The 17,984-nt window shown below is 37.3% G+C and overlaps 2 protein-coding genes across 6 annotated transcripts; one reads left to right on the top strand and one right to left on the bottom strand.

Annotated features, from left to right (window-relative positions):
- Nucleotides 1-9: 9 nt before the first annotated feature.
- Nucleotides 10-6,186, bottom strand: LOC135633568 (rhodanese-like domain-containing protein 6). 4 transcript variants are annotated; one of them, XM_065143166.1, is made up of 9 exons: nucleotides 6,052-6,186; nucleotides 5,616-5,777; nucleotides 5,363-5,468; nucleotides 5,042-5,231; nucleotides 4,140-4,221; nucleotides 2,391-2,473; nucleotides 2,124-2,253; nucleotides 1,499-1,682; nucleotides 10-1,067 (listed from the first exon to the last, which is right to left on the bottom strand). In XM_065143166.1, exons 2-9 carry the CDS (start codon nucleotides 5,763-5,765, stop codon nucleotides 304-306), a joined length of 1,689 nt encoding a protein of 562 aa, XP_064999238.1. In that variant the 5' UTR covers nucleotides 5,766-5,777; nucleotides 6,052-6,186; the 3' UTR covers nucleotides 10-303. The 4 variants fall into 4 exon arrangements, with proteins under 4 accessions (XP_064999238.1, XP_064999240.1, XP_064999237.1 ...); XM_065143168.1 differs by having other exon boundaries at nucleotides 5,651-5,777; nucleotides 6,052-6,181; XM_065143165.1 differs by having other exon boundaries at nucleotides 5,940-6,159.
- An 89-nt stretch (nucleotides 6,187-6,275) lies between these two features.
- On the top strand, nucleotides 6,276-11,842 carry LOC135633569 (protein REGULATOR OF FATTY ACID COMPOSITION 3, chloroplastic-like). Of its 2 annotated transcripts, XM_065143170.1 has the most exons (5): nucleotides 6,281-6,606; nucleotides 7,132-7,186; nucleotides 7,277-7,333; nucleotides 9,587-9,664; nucleotides 11,207-11,842. In XM_065143170.1, exons 1-5 carry the CDS (start codon nucleotides 6,337-6,339, stop codon nucleotides 11,686-11,688), a joined length of 942 nt encoding a protein of 313 aa, XP_064999242.1. In that variant the 5' UTR covers nucleotides 6,281-6,336; the 3' UTR covers nucleotides 11,689-11,842. The 2 variants fall into 2 exon arrangements, with proteins under 2 accessions (XP_064999241.1, XP_064999242.1); XM_065143169.1 differs by having other exon boundaries at nucleotides 6,276-6,606; nucleotides 7,132-7,333.
- Nucleotides 11,843-17,984: the final 6,142 nt, after the last annotated feature.

The following is a 17,984-nucleotide window of genomic DNA, read 5'->3' as shown; positions in this document are numbered from 1 at the left end:
ACGAGTATGTGCCGGAAGCAGCAGAATTGAAAGGATTATATTTTGAACTGAGATCTTCCAAGAACCGTCTCTAGTGTTCAGAACATCATACTGTGATCAGTAAAATTAATGCTACATTGGGAGTCATTTACCAAAAGGTAGTAATATTACACCTGGGGTAAATATTTCATTCTAAAGATCACTAATAATCTTAGCAGACATTTTTCATCAACAAAATAAGTCAAAAAAAAAACCCATGCTAATGTTTAAGCATGCCAGATGACAGTGAGTTCTACAAATAGATCCTGGCATCTAAACCAACATTTAGATGAAGCACCTAAGGAACTCCTTCATTTGATCAAGGTAAGGCGACCGAGTGGGAATTATATGACCCATGTCATGTTCTATGACAATGGAGCACTCCTCCTCAAACATATCCGCAAGTTCCCTGCTGGCTTGGTTTGCAATCTGTCTATCTTGTCCCTGGCTATTGCCAAAACAATGAAGTGAGGGACACCTTATTGATTCCTTGCTTCGATCCCTGGAAATTGCTGAAAACCCAGAACATAGGATTGCAAATCTGAAGTCCATAACACTGCAGCGTTTCTGCTGCTGCTGGCAGAACAAGGCTGTCATTGCCGCCCCCTGTGAGAAACCAAGGATCCCATCAAATGGCCCCATCCGCAAGATTACATCCTTGAGATAATAGTAAGATGCTTCAAAGCCATATGTTTGTTGTTGATATTGCAAGGGGTTGAATGGAACATCTGCCATCCTCCAACCTTGCTCCTCCAAGCTGTTTGAATTCGGGTCGATAAGCCATGCAAATCTCTTCTTGCAATTCATTGTTGGTGGCGGAGACTGTTGGAAAGAACTAGGTGCATCCATGGTTTGTTCTGATAATAGATCTGGTTCAGTGGGACGCAGCTGGTAGATGAGTGGTAGTTGATGAGGAGCATCAACAAAAACAAACTCAACCATGTCCTTCAGTTTCTTTGCTAATGATGATGTTCTTCCTTTAAAACTTGAGGCGTTTTGTCTAAACCCATGCAAACATAGAATCCTTAACTTTCTTAGATGGTTGTTAGCTGCAGAATAGATAACCAATAGTTGTAAAGTTTTAGAAAAAAAAAGAAGAGGGAAAATTTACGCATCAGGTTAATCAACAAAACCTACATCAAAAAGCAATCATTTGTTGATAGATAAACACCAAACCGTCCAAAATTGATCACTAATAGACCAAAATCCAGTGATCAACTGATGGACCTAAGATACAGCCATTCAGGTAAGAAATGGAAGACTTTCCCTTTGATCTAAAGGACCATAATTTAGCTAATATGGGAGTTCAATAAACAGAGAAGCTAGACGAAGAAGATAGCCAGCTCAATGACAGAATCAAATCATCTAATGCATAAGCTTATTACTCCTTTTAGTTAAAAGATTATCTTCAACAGAAAACATACATTGTCAGCATCAACAGTTTGGAATAATGTTCAATGGTCATTGATACAGACCTTACCATATGTCCTATGGGTTTGTGTCGGTGTAGTGACACCAGGAAAAGTGGCATTTGTAATTTCTGTAGCTTCCAATGAATCAGATGAGGGCTCTTCATGTAACTCGTTTTCCTGTAACATCATTGGCTTACTTCCCTTGCCATTTCTCTGACAAAGCTCGCAAACATATTTTCTGCCAGCGATGGCCTGTGCTCATGCAATTTGGCAGCACATAGCATATCAGAGACACATTTCAAGTGACAAGAAAAGAAGAATGTCTAGTAATCATGAAAAAAAGCCACTTTAAGGTGTTCATAAATAGTTCACATATTAGAAACACGATCAAGAATTAAGCCAGTACATCCAGACACGTGAAATACCAAACCATAAAGAAGAATAAATGAACAAAGACTGATTTGAGAAATTATAATCTTTGTATGCAACTACGAATGAGCATAACATGCGAACTGAGGACCATTCAAAGGTCTGAGATTCATGTCAATTTCCAAACACCATTATCATCCAATTTAAATGCTACATTTTCAACAATTTACTCCCAATCTAGATCTTCAAGTAAGTTCACCAAAAATATAAAAGGTTTAGGAAGAATAATGTAGATCACAAAAGCAGACATAATTATGAACTAACCTGACAGTCATAGCAAACTAAAACCAACATCCTACAGTAGTTGCAACGGCAGCGAGAAGAATAATCATCAAAGGAAGAACCACAAAGTAGACAACTGCTGATGACATCATCTTGATTTCCAACTGAAAGACTGTTCATGTCAAAGAAATTTGAAGGTCATAATGCACATCATTCCAAGCCCATGGCATATTTTAAACAAAAATATCTATGAGTGTACCTATCAACAGACATTAGTAGAAATTAGCTGCAACATCAATGGTGACTCACCGATGATCAAAAACAAAATTTTTCCCTTTAAAGTAACCACCATCTGGGAATTGCTCCAAGTATCTCTGAATTCCACCAAATAACTTGCACAGAAATCATAAATACGATAAGTGAATTGCTCCAAGTATTAATATTTCAAAGTGCAAACTATTTTCATATTAGGAATTTATGCCCAATGAATGTCAACAAAAACTTTAACTCACTGTAACACATAATTCCATATGAATGCTAGTTTCCATCTTAGTAAGTTTTGATAAATAATGCAGACTGCAGAAATATTACTAGAAAGAAGGTCAAGGCAAAGAGCTACACCAGTAGCAACTAAAAAAGATCAGTTGCAGATGTGAAATTTTCCTCAAAAGAATTTTCTGCAGGTGTCACAAGCACAATGTTTTAAACATGTGATATGCCTCTAATAATGGTAAGCTAAGTTGTAATCAAGGATCCCAAACCATGTGTTGTAGTTGTATATATCTCTGTTAACTATCAACAATCCATTTAATAATCAAAGATAATTAAATTGACCGTACATAATCCTTAAACATGTTATACATTGGGATGTAGACTAACCAACCATATCATCACCAATATCAGCAGTAATCAAAACCCACTACTGATCAACTTCTTTTAATGGATAGGGAACAGATTTCACATAATCAGGGAGCAGTGTACAGCATAATTAAAGAGGTCATGATGAGTCCGAAGGTTACAGCACCATTTGCAACCCACTTGAGTTACCTTGCTATAAAATAATCATCACAAGGCAGAAAAGTATGTACTCTTTGATCTTTAAAACTTTCTAAGGTATGGACGGTGAATATCATGTTTTGATAATTTTCTATTACAACACAACTTTTGACATTCTACATCTTACATGAGGTGACTCGGTTGATGAACATTTGTCTGCTAATCTTAAGTATAGCTTGTCAACTTATAACAGTGGCCTTATCTACCATAGTGCCCATTATTCCCATTTTCCATTAACATCTCAGACCTCATTGCCCACTGCATGCAACTTAAACCACTGATAGAAGATAATTATCACATTCTCAAATATAATAATGTGTTGTTCACCATGGCATACTAACAAAGTCAAGCATAAACCCAACAAAGAGTTCCTTCCATCCTGATCTAAACTTTTTCCTGAGGAAGACTGACAACAATTCACTCTAATCTGACACAATCACCACTGCCTGCACTTTCACCTGGCACATTACATCCAAGATTGCTGTGGGCTTGCAGCCAACACGTGGACAACATCACAAGCTGCAAGCTCCAATTTTTGCAGCACAATCCAATTTTGCTACAATGATGAGACCAATGCATAAATCTAGAATTCAGTCTTCAGACAGTAGACAGAGTTGATTTATTCATCTTAACATTCCTTATCATATGGATCATGCATCACAAGATTATGTTCCTGCTCTAAAAGGTTGTGAAGAATTGTATAACAAAGGAAAACGATAGATGCAAGTGGCTAACAGCAGAGTGCAGACAGTACAACATTTTTCTTCTATTTCATAATGTTAAATGCAAACAAAAAAATATCATGAAGTACATGAAAGAACTATATAACAGAAGATGTTCTGATGCATTACAGATCATTTGGCTCTTTTTCCCGGTTCATAACCTTAAACATATATATAGTAATATGGAGAAAGCTCTAAATTTGTTTTCTACATAACAACAAAAGATTTACTAAATATGAACGGGTGAATGAGTTCAGAAAGTTTTCCAAATAAAGTTTACCTGAAAGACATTCTCAAAGCCTGCACCTTTAGATCTAATATATGCTGATGCTGTTTCACATCTTATACCTCCAGTACAGTACCTGAAGTATAAGAACAGCAAAAGCAGAAAACATCACTCCCTAGTAGTTATAACCATCAACATAATCATCTGAGTTACATCTATTTATGCAAAAAAAGTGTCCATATAAGTATAGAGAAAGATGCAAGAATAGCAAGCATATAGTCCTTGCACACTAAAACACCCATGCTTTGCAACAAACAAAATGAATTCACATACTTTTTGGTTGCTTACAAACAATCATTTGTTTCAATTGATATTGCATCATACATGAGAAGTTTTTTCTTTCAGAGTTGGTGATGTACTAGCAAGAACACAGATTTAACAGTCCCTGTGCCCTTCTTTGTTAAGGATTCATTAAGAAAGATCACACTGCTGAAGTTGGAACACCAGATCTTGCTAAAGAATTAGCATTCTTCTGGTAGTCTTCCTACCAAGATATGTTCAAGGAATTCCAGTAAGCCTTTGTGATGGATGGATAAATGAGAAACAATTTGCTCCATCATAAATCAGAGTGGAAACTTAAGATACTTTGATGTTCTCCCTTCGGAATCAATCGGCCTAGAGTGTTGAAGGGATGATGTCTTCAAATCTGTTCAAACAGTAATGCTATTCTCAACAAGCAGAGGAGTAATGCAATCATTTTTTTTTTTCACTTCTTGTAAGATCTTTGAGTCTGGAGAACTAGCCACTCATTTCTAGAATTTGTAGTGCTTCCTTGCTTAGATTTCTCCTTAAAGATCAATGTTTATTCCCTTAGCAACTGAATTAATCCTGGTACTACTATGGCGAGCAAGAAATCATAAACCAATACTTCCAAACTTGTTCCAGGAAATACTTACATGAGAATATGTTTACCATGTAGCTTTTCAGAGTGCTCATCAATCCAAGAAGGTAGGTCACTGTATTGCCTTATTTTGGGATCCAAAGTCTCCACATTTGTTGCTTGAAACTTCCCAATCCTTGTCTCATATAAGTTCCTTGCATCCAATAAGACAAATTGATTCTGTGCCTGCGACTCCAAATTATTTCCTGCCAATGCACTTCCATCAGCAAAAATGAATTGTTCGCTTATGTGGTAGCCACCACACTCCAAGATTAGACATGAAACATGTAGATTTAGATTAGAATTTTATTTGCCAGTTGGAAAACAACCCACTCACCGGCATCATGGAGCACAGAATGAAACTCAACCGCAGAGAGGTGCCTTCCAGCATTGCAAACTTTCGGTGAATCTAGCAGAGGATCCGACCTGAACGTAACTAACTCCTGTAATTAACACGACAAACTTAGACATCAAGAACAATGTCACGGTTCATACAATGTTGTAATTTGCTTCGCTCTTAAACAGAACAATTCATCAAATTACCAAATGAGATCTCAAATTCGACTCCGAAACATGTGCAAAATAATAACCTTAACAACTCGGATGGAGAGTGATGTGAACCCACATTCTCTAGCGATTCTATCATCGGAAGGGTGATCGCAAGATGCGAGCTTGAAGTCGGTTCCCTCAAACAGGATCATCGATTTCACGGCAGCAATGTGCTTCTCCAACGATGGCATGCTTCCACCGACCTAATCACATTAATTATAACAAAAATCAGAGCTTTTCCGAAGCTGACGATCGGATTGAAGAAAAGAATCAAAACCACATCGAATTAAACAATCAACAAGAGGTATAAGAAGAAGGATGGTACAAGAAAGCCCCTGTTCTTGGTGGAATCAAGAAAGGCTTACGGTGACGTTGACGCCGTCAGGGGCGATACGGACGCGGCCAAGGAGGGCGAGGGATCGGCAATTGGAGTCATAGAAACGGACGAGGGAGGGGAGATCAGGGACGGGGGCGTACTTGTAGTAGAGGAGAACACCGGCTCGATCGCCTCCCTCGGTTGGACTCTCCGAAGCCGCCATTGGTCACTCTTCGAAACCCTAATCCCCTTCCCGAACCTAATGACGTGAAAATGGAAGATCAGAGTGACCCGAGTGGGGCCCGTATACTATTGACCTTACAAAAGATCCAATATCATAAGAGGCGTCTGCACCCAGTCACCGGTGGTGACCCGACTCGCAATTTTTCACCTTATCTGTCGATACCTTCACGGAGTACGCCCTTAGTACTCTTTCTTCGACGTTAATGGAGGCCACTCTCATGGCCTCTTCTTCCTCCGTTGCGCAGCGTACCCTCTTCTTCCAATCTCCTCGAAGTCATGGGTTCTCGTCCCGTAGGCACTCCTCCTCCGCTTCTGACGCTTTCCAGACGAACTCCCCGGTAGACAGGAGAAATGGGCGTGGCCTGGTGGTAACTGGGGCCAAGAAGAGGAACAAGAAGGTCGATTCCCATAGCTTCGCTCCAAGACCAGACGAGTCCACCGGGCCTTTCCCCGAAGCAGTTCTGCTTAAAAAGGTCCAATCTTGGATAGACACTTTCTAAAACCCTCCTAGTAAAGACTGCCATGTACCGGCTTCTGATGATGTTAGTAATTGGGTGTTTGAATGCTTCTTCAGAGTTCTACATTACATATTTTCTTTCATGTCTGTCAGGATGAACTCTTTCCATATATAATCTCTACCAGGCTTTGGCTCTGTCATTTATTTACTTTGTTGTATGAAATGGGTTTGTTCATGAGGTTCGAAACTTTTGGAAGATTCTATTGCTTTTCCTCATCGCTTATATGTTAACAGGTATGAACATTTCATTTTGAACTGATATAAATTTTCGTATGTGCCTCTCTCTATAATGAGAGGGAAGCCCTCACCTAGAGAATTACCTAGGTCGAATCCATATGCATTCAAATTTATAACCTAGCCAACTGCTAACGAAGGCCTTGTTGGTTGACTTTGAATGCTTCTCATTGTAGAATTCTCCTATCTCTGGACTTGTATATAGATCTTAGTCTGGTTTTGACTTTATCCATTTTCTAAAATTCAGAAAGTTGTCAAGGAAGATGGTAGAGTTTTGCCTGAATTTGCTGATGATGAAGAAGGTCAGAAGCGCAAACTTGCTCATTTTAAAATATACATTTCATTACTTTTGGTTTTAATATTGGAAGTAATACGGTCACTATCTTTTGCAGAGAATCTCTTTGAGTTTCTGTCTCTTCAGCTAGAAAGCGACTTGAATCTTGAAAGAAGTGAGCAAATCATTTTTCCTTAGTTCTTCAGTTCTTATTCACATCATGATTGGCTTTTTAATATCATGTTTAATTATCTTTATAATATCTCCTTTAAAAAGCTTCTGCTGAATATTGAAAAAGAGTTTTGTTCTTGATAAACAAACTTCTATTATGTTTATGGCCTGAGACAGAACATGCTAGTTGCAGATATTGATTATAAGTTTTTTGTACCTTCTCCTGCTGCATTAAGAACTGTCAGCCCATCTCCTAAAATAAACTTCCAGCTTTATCCATTATAAACAGTCACATCCTAGTAGCAGTTTTCATTGAAGGATTAACCATTTGCATAGCATCATCGATTAAGTTGTCCTAAAGATAAATCGTTACCAGCAGTTATGAGCAATATAGTTCCTTGGATGTTGGTTCTAATAAACTATAGAATATGTCAATATGTCTAACCCATAAATGTAGGTGAATTACATGAGAACTAATGGTACTGATTCAGAATCAAGGGAACTGATAAAATTAACCCTGACAGTAATATGCTCGAACACCTTTTGTAATTGGGAAGTCCCAGATAGGGCTAACCACCAGCTGTGCAACTTTCACATCAGCTACAAAGAACCGATCGGCTGCCAAGAAAAAGATATTGGAAAAAAATAGTTGTTAGTGTCCAGCTATAAAAAGAAAGACTGAACTCGCTGACTAGAGGGAGGAAGTCAATCTCTTTCCATTCGTGATTCCAGCCTAGGATGATGGTTTACATCAAATACTCAACGCGGTTGCCAAACTACCCACATCCTATAGTATGAGGAACGAGAAGGCTGATGCTAGGCATATAGGTGGGTGTAGAGAAGGTGACATCCCAGCCTTAATTACCACCATCATTCTATATCTGGGAGCGAACTTGGGACTAACGTTAGGACATCTGAGGTCTAGATTGACCATTTTCCTCTATAAAGTGTCTTCTTATCCCAAGGACAATAAATTCAAATAGTTTGTGGTGATCCAAGGAAATCAAGCAATTAATTAGCCACAATATTGATACTTAATGGAGCTCTCTAAGCAAAATGTATTTTTTTTTATGCAAGTAAAACTTCATCTGTTTTATGGTCAGTGCCTGAGGTAGTCAAAGACCTACTCGAAATTAATGGTTAAGAAGACATGTTTAGTCAATTTTCCTGTGGCCAGTAAACTGGTCAATGACTCGGCACCATCTCAATAGAGAATCAAGTTGTTAAAAGTGTTCGCAAAATGTGCATAAAGTAATTTAACTAGTTTGGTATGTTCACAGAATACAATAAGGAACGTTAATTATCTATGTGCTACTGGCAATTAGCTTATAAGCTGTTGATGTAATCTTTGAATTCTTCAAGTTTCTAGTAAAAGCCAGCACAATCTCTACTAAAGATCTGGCCAATGACAGTTTGCATGAGCAGTGCATGCTCAGACTTCTCTGTAGATGTAGTGTTATGTCAAAGTTGCTTACAATATAATGATACCTATTTGTTTTTGAAATTTCTGGTGGAACTGTATGACACAGCATTTCCATACATGGTTAATTGGATTAGGATCATACTATCTCTTTACAAACAACCAAGAACCGGTGACATGCTTTGAATTATCACTAAATCCTTAGACTGCTTTGTAGATGCAGGTCTGCATCAAAGTGGTTGAACCTATCCTTGATTCATTTATGTTGGATCAAAGTTGTTCAAACCTCATTACATGAATCCATATCTGATTATTTTATGTTGGACTGTGGTGCATAAATCATTATCTATGTTATCACACCGATTGGGGATTATGGTACATCCATAAATACAATGAATATCAGAATGTTCATCTGATGGAACATTCAGGCTACAAATGCTATTTGGTTTTGTATTAGTAGAAAAGTGATGCTAAAATGGATCAAATGAATATCATGTTTTATTTAATCGCCATGCCCCTAACTGAAAAAGTATAGATTGTAGTGCGGATCCATATTATGCATGTCATGCTACATAATTTTTAATAAGCAACATCCATGGCATGCTACATCCTACATGTCATCCCAAGATATGTGAATGACAGTTTCCTATGTCCATGCTTGTGGACAATGAAAAAGGCATATGCCTAGTTCACATGCTTCTGTAGCACTAACACAGTGTGCTGCAGGTTTTGTTTTTTTTTATTTGTGGGATGGGTGGTACTTCTCAGCATTAACATGTATGGTGATTAATCTAGTTTTGTTTTATGGTATCCTTAATCTTTTACTTCTGTTGTCAGTGCGTCACTATGAAGTGGTTTATTTAATTCATGAAGACCATGTGGATGAGGTTGACACAGTCATTTCAAAGGTTCAAGGTACTCTTTTTCTAGTCTCTTAATCTATCTGAGCTGTTTAAGTTGATTATAAAAAGTCTCATGATTGCTTAAAGTATACTGTAATAGTTCTTTCTGCATTTCTAAGACTTAATTTTCTAGCTTCATTTAAGAGTATGCAAAGATAAATATGCACAGAGAAACTCTTTAAGTTCCCGATGGAGAATGAAAGAGAGAGACATTTCAAAGTTATGCTGGAAATTTTGAAGCTGATATGGAGTCGGTGAGGGGGGATGGTTATTTTTGTATTATGCTTTTGTCCCATATTTTAGTTTGTCTTAACAACAAACTAAAATATGGGACAATTCTTGTTTCTCATGCATCTAGTCAACTTTGTTAGGTGGATTAATATTTGCTATTAGTCAAAATGACTAATAGCTCTTTATTAATCCTGCCATAGATAGGGGGTGGGAGCATAACATAGATTGGTGCTTATCTGGAACACCAATAAATAGATGCAATGGAGGGAAGTGGCAGTGGATGTTTCTTTTTGTTTCAAAAGAATAGATGAATTAAATTTGACAGATCTATTGATTTGTGGACATTGACAAGTTGTGAATATGAAGGTTTCTTGATCTATTGATTAGTCATAAGAATCACAATTGTAATTGAAGGTAGTTGATCTTATTTAACTTTGTCCAGGGAGCCTTGTAATATTACAACCTTCTATATCATTAAGGTTTTATAGCTTTCTATGATATCACAGTTACTAATTAATTATCCAAAAAAATTCAAGTGTTTACTCAAAGAACTCTCCTAAGTGATAATATCTCTTAAGCTTCATCTTGTGATTATAATGTGAGGTTTAGCAAGAGTAACAAGGATCGACAGTTTTTATATAACATCATGACCTTGAGGATGCCGAAGGAGGCAACTGCTGCTTCATTTGTACTTCTTTGGCTGTGCATTCCATGGCACTGTTATTAGGAAAGTTAACAGGATTAATTTTACCAGAAAAACCTTTTCCCCTTCATGGACAATTTTTCAAAAGCTTTTATCACCTTTGCACATAATCTTCCGTTGATATACTGCTGTGTTTATGTTGTCCCATTTTCCTGAATCTGCTGTTATTAAGGTCATGCAAGGTTGTTTCTTTCTTCTATCGTCTCCTTCCAGTTAACATTGCCAGAGTGCTTTCTTTTATCTTTTGATGTAGTGCACTTGTTGACCGAATGATGTATTACCACAAAGAGAAGACACCAGTTAAAAGTTTTGGTACCTGTACCAAAGTTTGGCACCCCTTCTGATGATGTATTGCATTGTTTGTGCCTTGTACCATCTTGATCTCTGTCAACTTTTGTTGTTGTCATTTTCCTCCATTGCAATTCCTGCTGTTGACATCTAGCTCTCTCTAGCAAAAACCCATCTAAACATCTCACTGATTACTTGAAGCCATTTCAAATAACTATTGTTAAACATTTTGTTGACAAGGGATTTATATTGGCTAATTATTCATCCTACTTCGATTACTCTGTTATGTTTCCTAATAGTTTATTGTTTTTCTTTGCATTTCTGCTCCTGCAGAATTTATCAGGGAGAAGAAAGGTAGGATTTGGAGGCTGAACAACTGGGGTCTTCGCCGACTTGCATACAAAATAAGGAAAGCAACACATGCCAACTATGTTCTAATGAACTATGAGCTTGATGCAAAGTTTATTAATGACTTCAAGAGCATGCTGGACAAGGATGAGCGGATTATACGGCATCTTGTTATGAAGCGCGATGAGGCTATCACAGAGAACTGCCCACCACCTCCCGAGTTCCACACTTTGCATGCACAGCAGGGGGCAGTCGACGAAGATTTTGATAGTGAAGGTGAGGTCGAAGATGAGGATTGGGGGGATGATGAGATGGAATTGGAAATGGCAGGCCAAGATGACTTTGACAACGAGGCCGACGCCAACATTATCATTGTTGACGCGGACAGTGAAAATGATAGAGATGATGGCACTGGCAGAAGGGCGAGAATCTTAAAGAACTATGAAGGTATCAAGGTAGTCTTTTAGGCCTCGTATTGATATAAGTTCTGGAATTAGCTAGCTGTCTGGGCATGGATGATTAAATGAAGTGATCAACCATTCCATACCTTGTTTGGTTGTGTAGCTCTACTGTTCCATTCCCTATCAATCTTAATTTCAACAGATGTCGACATTCTACGGCCGATGAGAGATTGCTGTGGAAATTATTATAAACCTACAATGTGGAATGAGATGCTTTCTACAGTCAAATAGTTGGCTGAGGTGCCCTTGATTTGTGTCTCAAATTTGCATCCTTGTGGCTCAAATTTGCGACCCAAGGAAGCCATGCCAACTGTTGTTCTGCATGCATTCCCAGGTTGGTGGATATTGTTTGTTTAAGAACAAGAACTATTCTTCTCCCCTACAAAAGACAGAGTTGCCAAAATTATTGAAATTAATATGAAGTGAAAACAAAGCATGCTAGGTTTGGTAATTGGAATCAGCAATAGTTGGCATTTGAGACAGCACAGGCAGCCTCATTCTTGGCAAAAGTTCTGCATGCTGCATTAGCTGCACCAATAGCACTGATGATGCTTGAATATGTAATTGCCCTGCTGCACACAGGAGATGAAAAAACAAGCATCAAATCAGTGTCACTAATGTTCAATGACTAATTAATTATATTTCTCCTTTTAATACCAGGTTTTATCCTAAGTGATATGATAAATACTTTCGTCAACTGAAATCTAGCATATGAAAATTAGTCATGTTAATATTAGATTTTAACAAGAATATTCTTCAAATCAAATATAATATATCTTGTTGTTATGGCCGACTCAGTAGATAGGATCATACTTTTTTCTCTTTTTATATTTACTATAATTATTATATATTATATATTTCTTGACTTGAGTATCGAAAAAAACGCATCTAAAATTAGATACTGAAGCCAAGAGAAAATCTCTCTTCTAGTTTGAAGTTGGAAGATGATGCAAAGTACCAAAGTTGACAACCATAATTTACATTAAAACTAGCTGATTCCTTTTTGTTTTTTTTTACTAAAATCATTTATTCGAGTTTCATTCACAACTCATTTCCTCTTGTTCTTGGCATCATATAATCTTGGAATCTCCATTCTGTCCTAATTGCTTTAATATGACTTTGTGCACCACTTGTTAAGCATGATATTATAACTGGGACAATGATAGATCAATCACCATTTTATGAAAAGACATCGAAGATCTTTATCTGCTTGGCTTTCACACTTTGTATATTTCTGAGTTAGGATCAAAAGATTTCAGAAATTTTTCGCAAACAATTTCACTGGTTCGAAATCACCACACAAAGGTGATCGGTCAATCTCGCTAATATGATATTATGTTTCAGATAGCAATCGATATGTAGATATTTTACTATATGATGTTAGTTTTTGCATGTGAAAACATTTAAGCGATTTCTCTTGAAGAATTACGGGCTTCAAATATAAACATTAACTTTGTGGTGTGGACATTTTTCTTGACTCTTTACTCAATACTTTCCAAAAGTTATCAGTGATTTGATATCATTTATCTTTTCTATTTGGCAGTATTTGGATCAAAAGCTTTTAAGATTCCACCAGCAATTGAGACAATTAAACTTAAAACATCTATTAATGAAAGCATATGATTCAACAGAAGTTCTGATTAGTTTTAGGTTTTCTTGACAACATTCCAAAAAAAATGGTATTGTAATAATATAATAATAGTAGTTCTATTTATTTTATTCGCTTAATGTCCTGATTAATCAAGTCTTGATTAATTATAGTTTAATTCAATTTCGAGTATAATTGGACCGATTTCTACTAAATTAATCTAAATCTTATGTAACTGACATAATTTAAAGATAATTAATATTTTTTCAGAATTTTATGATAATTTATTATTAAAATATAAGGAGATAGTGAAGGGGAAGAATAAGAAGAAGGAGAAAGTAGAAAGAAAAAAAAAAAGACAAAGAGAAATTAAAAATATATGTAAAAATAAACAAGACAGATGAAACATGTAGAAACAAGGAGACAGAAAAAAAAAAAAAAAGAGAGAGAAAGGAGATTTAATTGAGTCAATTTTAAATTGATTAAAATTTGAATGACGGAGACGAAAGTGATGATCAATGAGTTGTAAGTTAAGAATAATATTATCTTTTAGATAATAAGAACGATTATACGTAAATAAATCAAAAAAAAATATATACATATATATATATATATATATAAGAGAATATTTTTTATAAATAATAAATTTACCCTTAGTTTTATCGGATCTGCCTCCACCCCTACACTACTCGTGTCATTATCTTTCATCTTCTTTACATTACTTGATCTATTATCGTCGTCACTTATAGCCCTCGTTAGACTCATCATTTCACTTTAGTCGTCTTCGCTCATAATTCATAAGGAAAGAAAAATCGTGATAGTTACTATAAAGGTGGCACCCTAGCGATGCATGGTTGGAGGCAGAAGACATAGGTTCGACTAGAGTCAAGATAAAATTATTTTTTATATAATATTATATATATATATACGTATTATCATAATTTCGTTTTTTATTAATAATATTACCATGAGGTCCCGTCCAAGGGGACGTCTCATATCACCGGGTCCCGAGGGGACAGCAAGGCGTACCGTCGGTCCCACAAGAATCGGGTACCGCATCGAAGGACCGCCACGTGATACGTGTGCGCGTTCTTTGCCGTTGGTGTTGCCCAAAACGTTTGACACGTGAACGGTGTCGACTCGTGTGCATGCGTGGCATCGCATGTGCCTCGCTGCTCGGCTTTCAAAGCAAGCATCTTTGCGGGGCCCAGCCCAGATTTCCCTCGCCACGCACGTGCTTCCACGCGAGCTCCAACTCCTCCTCCATCCTTTCACCGAGTCTAATGAAACCTCTCCTCTCCTCTCCTCTCCTCTCCTCTCCGACGCTTAGTTTAGCTTTGATGAACACACATCACAGCAGTCGAGACACTCTCATCTCAGATATATTTCTCATTCATAAATAATTAAACCTATTTTTAATGCAAGAAGATATACCAAAGAACGATCGATGTCACCTCATGCAATCAATATTCGTTCTCGTCTCGAATCCGATAGGGACTGTTATCGCACTCCAAAGGGACCTAATTTGGTTCTCTCATTATTTCTGGCTACAATCCATAGGCAAAACTTTCATGATCACCTATACATATAGTTTCACCATATATGAACACATATATTCTACGTCAAATGCAATTTGCCAATCGTTTGATGATGATAGTAGCTAAAGACTTAATGACCGCTTTATAAGGGGATTGAACTGAATTATTTAGTGATATTTATCTGTAATGTCTCGAGGTTCACATGTTAGATAGTTCATCTCTGTGATCGATTTTGAGATGATTCTATTATTAATAGGATTCTAAATTTTGGTTGGTATATTAGAGGAGGAATTGGACAAACAAGATAGAATGATTGAAGACACATGACAATAGGTACAAACAAGAACATAATACTCGGGACCATGACAAAGAACCTTTATGCATGAGACACAAACATTTGTTTCTTTGTGGACAATTACTTTAATGGAGGGCTGTGTTTCTATTATGATTCTTTTTTCCTCTCTCTCTCTCTCTCTCTTTATTTTTCTCCCTTTATTATCTTAATAAAAAATAAAATTATGATGATAAAAGAATAATGAGAGTATGTCTAATGAGTTATTTTATTAGTATATGATTAATCAAAAAATTTAGTAGTCACTAGCATGAAAGAATCTCCTGATATTTGTTATTTGTCGATCGTATTATATTAGTTGATGAGAGATTAAGCGAAAATAATTATAAACTTGAAGTATATGGAAACTAAAGGTTTTAGATTAAGTAGGACAAAGACTCAATATATAAAATATAATCTTAATTATTCTAACAACTTTAGATAATTTATATTAATTATTTAACAAGTTGAAGAGATCGATGAATATATTATTAATAGAGTATAAACATGATAGTCAAAATCATCGGATACCTTTGAGATTAAAAAAAAAATTATAAGACTATTGCGAGACAAACGATACTCTAAGTGTCGGGCAATTAAGAAAAAAATATATTAACAAAAATTGTGTTGTTAAAATGGATGTATGGAGTTATAATGAAAGATGAAAGAAGAAATAAATTTATTCGTGAATAACCAAATATCGCTTCGATAGATGATAAGATGAAAAAATCTAGTTTAAAATTTTTGGATGTGATAGTAAAAAACGATGAAATAATTAATATTAATGGCATGATGAGACCTTCGAATGCGACAGGTGAAATAATTAATGTCAGTGATATGAAGAGAGATAAATGAAGATATAAAAAGACCTTAATAGAAAATATAAATAAAGATTTAAGTACTTTGAGTTTAACTAAATATATAACTTTTTACGTATATGTCTGAATAATCCAAAAGAGCTAACCGTAAATTATTGGGACTTATTATTATTGTTGTATCGTAAAAAGTATAGATCATGTGTCTCACTTAATAAATGACTTTTGTGTATCTAAATTTGTATTTAGAGAATCTTTACATGTGGTAGAAGGGATTAAAAAGGGGATTTAGAATAGTTTGGTACACTTAACAAGTTTAATAAGCCTTTGAACTGTGTTAATTCTGGCATGCTTATCTTAAACACATCTGAATCAAACAATTCCGATAATTGTGTTAGGAAATGATAACTCTAAATTATAAACACGAAAGAATAATGAAATTCTAATAAAGTTTATAACAGAGTGATTTACCCAAACTTCAATAAGCAATTGAGGGTTCGAAGTCTCATCTTACGTTTTCTACCTTTAAAATGTTGGTGTGATGATGATGATAATATGTCAAATCATCATAAGATCGCTGGAATCAAATCTCGTTCAATCTGCCAGCCAAAACAACACGATGAATGCTTGACGTTATCATCTCGCTAGAGTTGCGTAAACGTAACTTCATCTGCCCTAAATGCAAGCGTGTAGATCGTTTGGGCATGGTGGCCAGCCACGGGCCAACTCTCCGTCTCCCGCGCGAGTTACACGCATGAACAGAAAGCTAGTGGATGCTGCGGAATCCCGTGCGTCCTCGACCTTCCCTGTAGCTCCAGGGAATGGCGAGCGATCCATGCAGCCAGCTTCCCTTCACTGCAAGTTTACTTCCGCCCGCCAGTGGAACCCTCGAAGTCTGTTTCCCTTAAAATACACCCCCCCCCCCCCCGTAATAGGAGCTGAATGCACTCGCATGACAGGACGATCTCTACTTGCATGCACAAGACGATATCGGGCACGGTGCATCGTCTGCCAGACGCAAGAGAGCTGGCCTTTCAAGTTCCAGTATCGCAAACAAAAGGCTGGCCACGAGGCAGACAGAAGTCCTGTGACTCTGTGTGGTCTCTCGGATACACCGACGCGTCCCCCACCTTATAGTAAATGGCAGCGTTGTTGCATGGTGCTCATGAGAATATAGAAAGGGTCGAGATATATATGCTACAGTTGTCAGGTCAAGATATTATATACACGCACGCGGAACTTGCAGCTTCTGCATGGCTTATCACCACATGTACATACGTGGAGTCGAAGCTAGTAGCCTCACTCTCTTACACTCGTAGATGGAATGACAGTGAACACGCAAGAACTATGCCATGGAAATCAATGGCACATAAAGCTCAGGGAACCAACGAGAGAGTCCAGTCCACGAAAGCATTGCTTCTCGTGCACCTCGTGAATTGGATCCTCTCTCTCTCCTCTCGACTGCTACACCTTTCAACTGCTACACCTTCAAATAATGAACACAAAAAGGTTGCACGAGAAAAAGGAAGCCTATCACTTCCAAGCATCCCAAGAGCTGGTAGAAGACCTCACGGAAGCATCCAACGCGATGGAGAGTTCTTGTGCATGAAAGAAACTGTCATGACGACGCATCGGGCACTGCTCGGTTCGTCGAGATCAACCGCACCTATCAGTTTCATGGTTTGATCATCGGTGAAACGTGATGAGACCTCTGGTCAAGTCCATCGATGCCGGGACCGACAATAATACAACACCATAAGTGCGATGACGATCGGCTCTCCAGAGGAGAGAGAGAGTGATGTGTTGCTGCAGCGACCCAAGCGGTCATAATAGATGGCAAATAATTGGCGGCACAGCTGACAAAGATCACAACCGTGTTGTGTGGCTACTAGCCGATCTCCACGTCAGGTGAGATGACCGACCTTGGCCGCTTGTCTTATGCGTCGGTTCCGGATAACGTAAGTTGTTCTCTCGTCATTCCCGCCGTGCTATTACGGAGCTGCCCCCCTTCTGCTCGACTTCAAAGAGGG

This window comes from Musa acuminata, chromosome BXJ3-3 (genome assembly GCF_036884655.1).
Source record: "Musa acuminata AAA Group cultivar baxijiao chromosome BXJ3-3, Cavendish_Baxijiao_AAA, whole genome shotgun sequence".
Taxonomy (NCBI): domain Eukaryota; kingdom Viridiplantae; phylum Streptophyta; class Magnoliopsida; order Zingiberales; family Musaceae; genus Musa; species Musa acuminata.
Note: the sequence above shows the minus strand (reverse complement) of the source record. Positions and strands in the feature narration are given on the sequence as shown.